Source organism: Pygoscelis adeliae, unplaced genomic scaffold (genome assembly GCF_000699105.1).
Source record: "Pygoscelis adeliae isolate BGI_AS28 unplaced genomic scaffold, ASM69910v1 Scaffold186, whole genome shotgun sequence".
Lineage (NCBI taxonomy): Eukaryota > Metazoa > Chordata > Aves > Sphenisciformes > Spheniscidae > Pygoscelis > Pygoscelis adeliae.
In genome coordinates, this window is record NW_008825071.1 from 8,211,181 (window position 1) to 8,218,950 (window position 7,770).

General features: G+C 42.6%; 1 protein-coding gene across 1 annotated transcript in view; it reads left to right on the forward strand.

The window, feature by feature from the left end:
- Positions 1–7,547, forward strand: part of RNF144B (ring finger protein 144B) — a 49,074-nt gene extending 41,527 nt beyond the window's left edge. The window contains exons 5-8 of the mRNA XM_009326508.1: positions 2,387–2,591; positions 3,763–3,907; positions 5,630–5,719; positions 5,916–7,547. Coding sequence (XP_009324783.1) covers positions 2,387–2,591; positions 3,763–3,907; positions 5,630–5,719; positions 5,916–6,056 — 581 coding nt within the window. The 3' untranslated portion in view covers positions 6,057–7,547. The remainder of the gene's footprint in view (positions 1–2,386; positions 2,592–3,762; positions 3,908–5,629; positions 5,720–5,915) is intronic.
- Positions 7,548–7,770: the final 223 nt, after the last annotated feature.

Below are 7,770 nucleotides of genomic sequence, written 5' to 3' on the forward strand. Positions count from 1 at the left end.
CCGGTACTGGCACTGTTTGGGAAGGCTTTCCTCCTGAGAGTGAAGCGAGTGTGGCTGAAGTGTCTGTAGGGTAGCGGGAGAAAGGCTCAGGAGAGAAATGACCCTAACCAAAAGATGGAGCAGCTAGTCAGAGCAATGTGATAGCCTCTTTCCTTTTTTTGGGTGCTCCTTTTTAGTTTGTTCTGGTTTCACTTGTACTCCGTGGTAAACCAAACAGTATGAGACAGCATGGATTGCAAAACACCATATGTAGGTTCTTTGTAAAATGGAGGAAGTGGGAGAGGAAGGAGTTTCATCTCATGCATTACATCTTGCTGCAACAAATCTATAAAAATCAGTAAGATTTACAACCCAACTCCCCTCCTCCCAATGATGTCAAAACCAGACATCCTGTCTTTCATCCAAAAACAGGATAGGAGAATTTTGGTTTCCAAAGTTGAGTATATTAAGCAGCTATCTGCAGGAACTCCATTTTATCTCATTTTAACTGCTGTTTATCAACAGAAAGCATACAGAAGCTACTGTGTGAAGACTTAAATGCAATAGCCAGTACTAGGCCATGGTCTTACCCAGTTCAGAGTTTCTTTTCAGAGACACTGAGGGAAGCTACAAAAAAACTGATTTCTCAGTCAGGACACTACTTTTAAAAAGTATATAAAAATGTAAAATGGCTTGTACTGCCCATCTATGTCTCTCTCTTCTTTGAAGCTGCAAACTATTTTGTTCCGGCTTTCATTCAGTAGAAAGCAAAATATTTGTTTGTTTTGGGGGGCAAAGGAAGCACGTGTAAGAGAATAAGAGGAAAGAAGGCAACTAGATTCATGAAGTGGCTGGAGATAGATGGTATAGGTGTTTTTCTGGCCCTGCCTAAATTATAGATGACAGTCTTTGTCTTGGATGTAGAAATTCTCCACAGCTGTCAGAGCACTCTGACACAGACTTAAAAATTACCTGTAGTCAGAGCATTGTGTACCTGTGTGTTGTGCAGCCAGCAGAGAGGATGATCATCCTTACATGGTTCCTCGCTATAAGTGTCCTGGACAAACGGGAGGGAGGGATGGCTTTAAAGAAACTGGAAGTTTTCAAGGTGAACAGAGAGGTTTGGCATACTGGAAAAGAACGGAGTTTCTAGTGCATGTTAGGTTATGAAGTTTATGGGGTGTCCTTCTCCCCAGATGTTCATGCATGTGTATCTAAATGCTTGAAAGCTTGGCGGAAAGTTTTACTCTTTTGAACACTTTTCTAGTTGTACAGTTTCTATTTTCTAGATATCTGGACACTGAACTGATATCACTGTGTTTCATGCTGACTGGAGCATCTGCTAGATATCCATCCACCAGCCCCCTTCAGTGTGGGCTACCAGCAACCTCCTGCAGAGGAGCAGTGCAGGCAGCAGGGTATGCATAGGAGGAAGTGCCTTCAACTGTTTCAGCAAAATTTGCCAGAGAACATATGTCTGGGCCCTTGTGCAGCCCTTTGTTTCAAGTGGGACAATATTTTATGTGCTGGAGGTACAGAAGAACTTTGTAATGGCTTTTGACACCTCACAGTCAGGTATTTCCACCTGTTCCTGAGACATCCCCTCCATCTGTTTATTTTCAGTGGTGGTACCAGAGAGCTTCCAGGGAAGGAGATGCAGGTAGCTCCTGCAGGCACAGCGTCTCTGCAGGGTGGGAGTATTTGGCTGCACCTCATGGACTTGAGCAGTATAAAGTGCACACACAGTGGGCACCCCTAACAGTGAACGTGTTTCAGCTGGGTTTCTGGTGCAAGCCCAAATTAATTGAATAAAGGTTGGGGAGTAAGAGGAAGAATCAACATTTATCATTCACTGCCATGTGGCGATGTCTGTGACTCAATGTCTCCACCCCAAATCTTGCCTTGACTATTGTAATCTGATACTTTACAAATAGTGATTGTATAATAAAGTGAATATTAATTGGAGTTTGTAGATAGAGGGGAGAAAATAAGGCACAGAAAGTGACTTGATGTTAATTTAGTGACAGTCCTTCTGCTATTTTCATGAAAGATTCTGCATGGCTTGGACACGTGAAAGACACGGAATGGCCTAATGTCACAAAAGACGCGTGCTTCTCAGCAAGCAGCAGTTACGGTCATCTTTTGTACCTCCCTGTAAAGGCAAAGAATACGTCCCATGTTGTGTATTGTCAGTCTTGCGATGCTGCTAGTGCAACTGCCTTAGCAGAGCATAACTGCAGACCTGCCTAAAGAGGAGGAGTAGGCTCGATGCCCATGGGCATGGGCGTGGAGGGCTTCAACTTCCCCACCCACACGCAGAACTGGGTCTTGCATACCTGGACACATGCCACTGAAATGAGAAGGGGACTGTATAAACAGTTTTATTTCTCTCCCTGTTACATTTCAGAAGTCCACTTGGACCCCCAGAGGACATGGTGCCCTGCAGCCGACTGCCAAACGGTGTGCCATATTGCACTGAGCGAGTCGGGAGCGCTGGTGCCGGTGGAGTGCCCGGCTTGCCACCTGACGTTCTGCTCCTCTTGCAAGGAGGCATGGCACCCGCAGCGCCTGTGCCAGGAAAACCAAACTACTCCAGTATCAGCTGAGCAGGGGTAAGAGGGGAACCCACGGAGGCCATAGGGTCTTTTGATTCTTTTTGGCATGGGGTGCCAGCTCTGTGCCACACATCAGTTTCATGGAATGGCTTCCTTCTAGCTCCATAGGTGCATTTCTGAGACTGTCCATCTCTCCTGGTGTTTCCTAAATATAATTCCAGTCTAATCATTATTTTAAATAATACATTTTACTTTTTAATACTTCATATTATTTGTGTGCTTACAAAGTTTGGGTTGTCACTGACACTTATGAAAGGCGAAGTCCTCCAGGGCTTTGAATCTGCCTGACGGCTTTGTTTGCATACTAAAATTATGACTTGTGCCCATACAAAAAATACAATACACTAATATTCCGGGATCCAAACTTTTCTTATACTGTGATTAAGAAATCACCCCTGCTTGATATTTATAGAATCTCTGCATACACAAATCTTAACTCTTACGCAAAGCGGGTGTAAAATGTCCCATTTGGTGTGAGAAAACTGATTTATGCTCATTTTGCATATGTGTGAATGACCTACAGATAAGGTTACATAAGGCAATCTACAAAAAGAAGACACTTTTGTGTTTAAATTATATAATGTCTGTGGCCATCCATCTTTGTTTTCAGAATCAGATTATGTTGTCATGTGTGTTCAAAGTTTTTTATCATTTTTTTTCAAGAAATGAAAGACTTACTTAAAATCTAAGCATCCTGCTTGCTAGAGACTTAATCCAATAGGAGTCACCAAAGAGGTCTCGCCATAATTTTTCTTCTCCAGGTTTGATCTTTGGCTTTAGTGGAGTTTAAGGCTATTTTGCTCAGGCAGGGACAAGTGCTGTAAGTTGCATAATCCAGTCATGTTAAATGAATTGTGCAAACTATCTTAGAAAGTGCTAATTTTTAATGCTATAGGTGATACGTTTGTGGGCATAGTGAGTGTTGGTTTTATGTAGCATAAAAGACCAAGGGAATGGAGTTTCACTTTTACGTGATATAAATAATCTTATACCTAGTAGTGAGTATACTTCAGTGTATTGTACTGAATATAAGGTTCACACGTTGAGTGCATTAAGACAACTACATTAGATGCTCTGGAAGATAAGCACAGTACACATTAGGCAGTGGAGCTGAATATCAACAGTAATTACATTCACGTTTCACTTTAATATTTCCCTTCTTTTCTAGTTCACTTATTGGAACGGAGACAGAGGCACCAATTAAGCAGTGCCCAGTTTGTCGGATCTATATTGAACGGAATGAGGGCTGTGCTCAGATGATGTGCAAGAACTGCAAGCACACATTTTGCTGGTACTGTCTCCAGAACTTGGATGTAAGTGCTGCAGGAAAAAAACAGCTAAAGGGTAATGGGATTTGGGTTAGTCTGAGGCCCTGTACAAGCTCTCCACCAACTCATTGATATCCTAGTGTACGTCTTGGCTCAATTCAGCTTCTAACTTCATTTCTTTCTTCTCATTCATCCAGTGCTTTTATTTATTCTTTTTCTGTAAAGGGTTATAGACATGTTTGTGGGTACCATGCTAGTTCTTTGAGGTAAATGGGACAGACTGGTTGCTTTCTGGAGGTCCATTCCAGCACTACCTTTCTCTGATTCCCTCTTCCAGTTCAGTAAAAATAGTGTTGTTGAGAGCCAGGAAATAAGTGTCTTCCACCTGCTCCAACTGCAAGGGTCACAGCCTGTCCAAAAAGTGGTATGGTACTGGGTGAAGGGGGTTGTTTCATGGGCGGGTGTGTTAATAGCTCATATGGACTAGGTCTCCTTTACTAGTCCATCTCTAGTGCCGTGTTTGCTGAAGAGAATGGTTGGTTAGTAGGCTTGAGGATAAGAATGTTGGATTATGAACATGGGTTATGAAGCACAGGTTGCTAGTTATTTCTCAAGTGATACCAACTGGTCTCAGCTTGTATGGACTTCAAGCCTCCTAGCAGGATTAAGAGTACAGGAAGTAATGTGCTTGTGTATATGATAGCTTCCCTTTTTGGCACAGTCATCAGTAACTGTGGGAGTGTGAAAAGGACTTTACCAGCACTTGAAATAAAATGTTAGATGCTGCATGGCTTTTCTTTTCTTCTTTTTTGTACTCCACAGCCAGCAAACAATGAGACTTCCTCATTCTTCATCCTTCCTTTTCTCAGCATGCTAAACAGGTTTCGCTTAACGTTATGTCCCATTTCTGTGTGTGTGAGCATGCTTTTTCAACATGAGTCTTATGGCTCGCCTCAGAGTACATACAGTACACAATGATTGCTTAAAACCATGCTGAACTGGAAGACTGTCAGATTTTCACAGATTCTGCAGACATGCCCTTACCAAATTTTTGTCAGTTCAAAGGAGAAAGAAAAAAGAAACTGTAGTTGTATGATTCAAATGTAGTTTTTATAAATGTGTGCAGGTTTACAGGAGCTCCAGGTGTAGATGAAGGTAAGACCTGCAGAGCCAAAGAGTACGGCTGAAAAATGAAAGAGGAAGCAGCGTCAGGTTACAGCACAGCCGGCTAGGGGAGGGTAATGCAGGGCATTAGTCACCTTCTGAAGAAAAAAAATGGATAATTTAATAAGTATTAGTGGGAAAAGAGAAAGTAAACAGGGATTTCCTACGTTTTAAATTTTCCTGTTAAGCCTAGGAACAAAATGACTCTAAAGTGCAGGGACAGCAGGAGAACAGAAAGTAGAAGTACCTTAGGAAGGTGATCCCTCAGATTGCTAGCTTTCAGAAATATCTGTTGTTTACAGGCCCCTTTATCATCACCAAATTATAGACTAGGAACTTGTGCAATAGGTGCAATGCACATGCTTGTGCTTTTTAAAAGTGGGGGAGGAAAGACGCTACACAATAGCTCAGGTTCCAAACACACCACACTTCCTGAAACTGCAAGAAGTTTCTCTAGGTAATTATCTGGAAGACAGGTGAACTTGTGTGCCGGCAGCTGGTAATTTTAAAGCAGTGTCAGGGAAGTTGTATTTCCAGTCCAGTCTTGAACCTCTCCCCGCGGTACTGTAACTTGCTCTTACAGCTTCTCCTTTTGTTTTTCAGAACGATATCTTCTTAAGACATTATGACAGAGGCCCTTGCAGAAACAAGCTGGGCCACTCGCGGGCTTCCGTGATGTGGAACAGAACGCAGGTGCGTTCCTAGTCAGCTGAGCAAAGCTCTCATGCATGCATGAAGCAAAGAGCTTTTACCCTTCAGTGAAGGACCAAGATGATCATTTTCATGTTTTCATCTATTTTTTGTGACCTATGCTGTGCTTATGCATGCACACGTGTATTTGATTTTCCGCATTGGCTAAATACATATTTTTCCCCACCATGTCTTTCAGGTTGTGGGGATCCTCGTTGGACTAGGTATCATAGCATTGGTGACCTCTCCCTTGCTGCTTGTGGCATCTCCATGCATCATCTGCTGCATTTGCAAATCTTGCCGAAGCAAAAAGAAAAAACACAGCCCGCCAACAACCTAAAACTCCATGTCTCTTTGAGCCTCCATCTGTACAGCATATGTATGTGAGAAAGCACAATGGTTGTATTTTGGTGCCATACCTACCAAATAATACTCCCTTTTCTTGCCAATTCTTGGGATAAGTGCCTATTCTTTACAGGCTACTCTATCACTAACAAGTCCCAGCGTGGGAAAAGTCTAGATAATTGTGCAGTACATATGGTATAGGTTTTTGCTTTCTAAAAGGAGAACAGGACACCGTTCAGTAGTTCAGACCCTTAAATATGAGCCACCTTTTGAGACTGCCAGAACTTTACCATCTTCCATCAGCTGCACGTGACTTGATCCTGCAGTATTACGCTGCCTTTGCAGACCCAGTCGTTACTGTCATGCTTTCTGTTGGTTCTCGGTGACACTCAGATTTCTTAGAAAGTTTTGGGTATCCTGTAAAAGGGGGAGATGGAAAAGCCTGATGAAGTTCTTCTGCCTGCTAGCTCGTCTCCCGTTAAAGGTAACAAACTGTTAAGAAAATGTATTTGACAGTTTCCTGTCAACTGGCTGCCATGGCATTTCTTTCAGCATTGAAATCAATTTGATTTATGCTATTGATCTCAATTATAGAAGTAAAACCAACAAAACTATTTCTAACTAAGATTCTCTCTTCTGAGAGACGGGACTACCTTGAGAAAGGTATTATTTTTTCAGATCAAACATGACATATCTACCTTGAAATATCAGGAGTATGCATATTTCCCTGCCATTGGGCACGCCTGTTGTCAGTAACGTGGGTGTAGCAAACTCACCATGAAGCTAATATTTTAAGAAAGGCCATGATACAGTTCCTATTTTCTGTGCAGTATTGGGATCTTGGTTGTGCATATATAGAGTGGCCGTATGGGCGTGGATGTACCAAGCCCATATGCACAATTTATTTTCTAGGCAGTCAATATATTTTTTCAACAGTTTACATGGGGTAGCAGCAAGAACCCTGTTAAAAAGTTACTCAGATCAGGCTAAGCCAAACCCTCCTTTAAAACCTTACAGACCTGCTGAAGTGAGTACTCGAGAAATGCTGTGTAAATGTAAGCTCCATCCATTGGCGGGTATTTCTTCTGTCCCGCTCAAGGTTAACAAACTCTGTTACCGATAATTTTTAGTTACTCTAAATCTGAAAGGCTGTCATTTAATGAACCCTTCATTTTAGTTTGGTGCCTCACCACCAAACTAATTCAGACCCTGGTATCAGTTACACCTGTATAAGTTCGCTGAAACCTCACTGAAGAGCTGGAGTTACTCCAGGCTCACTCAGGAGTAGCTGAGATCAGACCCTGCTCCCTGGAATTTATTTCCTTGATGGCTGGTGCTCCTCACAACCCTGGCCGGTGGTGGCTTTTGTTCTGGACTCCCGTCTGTGCATTTTATATCTGTGGGAATTGATACGAATTTGCACTATATAATCTGTTGTAATGCCAAACCCCTTTCGGTAAGGGCTGCAAGGTTTAAATGAGATGCTCAGCCTGAGCGTTGTGTTGAGCTCACCCTCTGCCGGTCTGCCCTCCGCCATGCACACAGTGCGAGGCACCCAAAAAAAATCTTTGCTGTTGCATTTGGCCGAGCCTCAGGAACTTTGCCTTCTTGGCAGCCATAAATGTGACCTTTTTTTTTGTTCACGCTCTGGTTACTATAACAGAAGTGGTAGATGTTCTTATTTTAAGAAAGTGTAGTCTGTTGAGCAG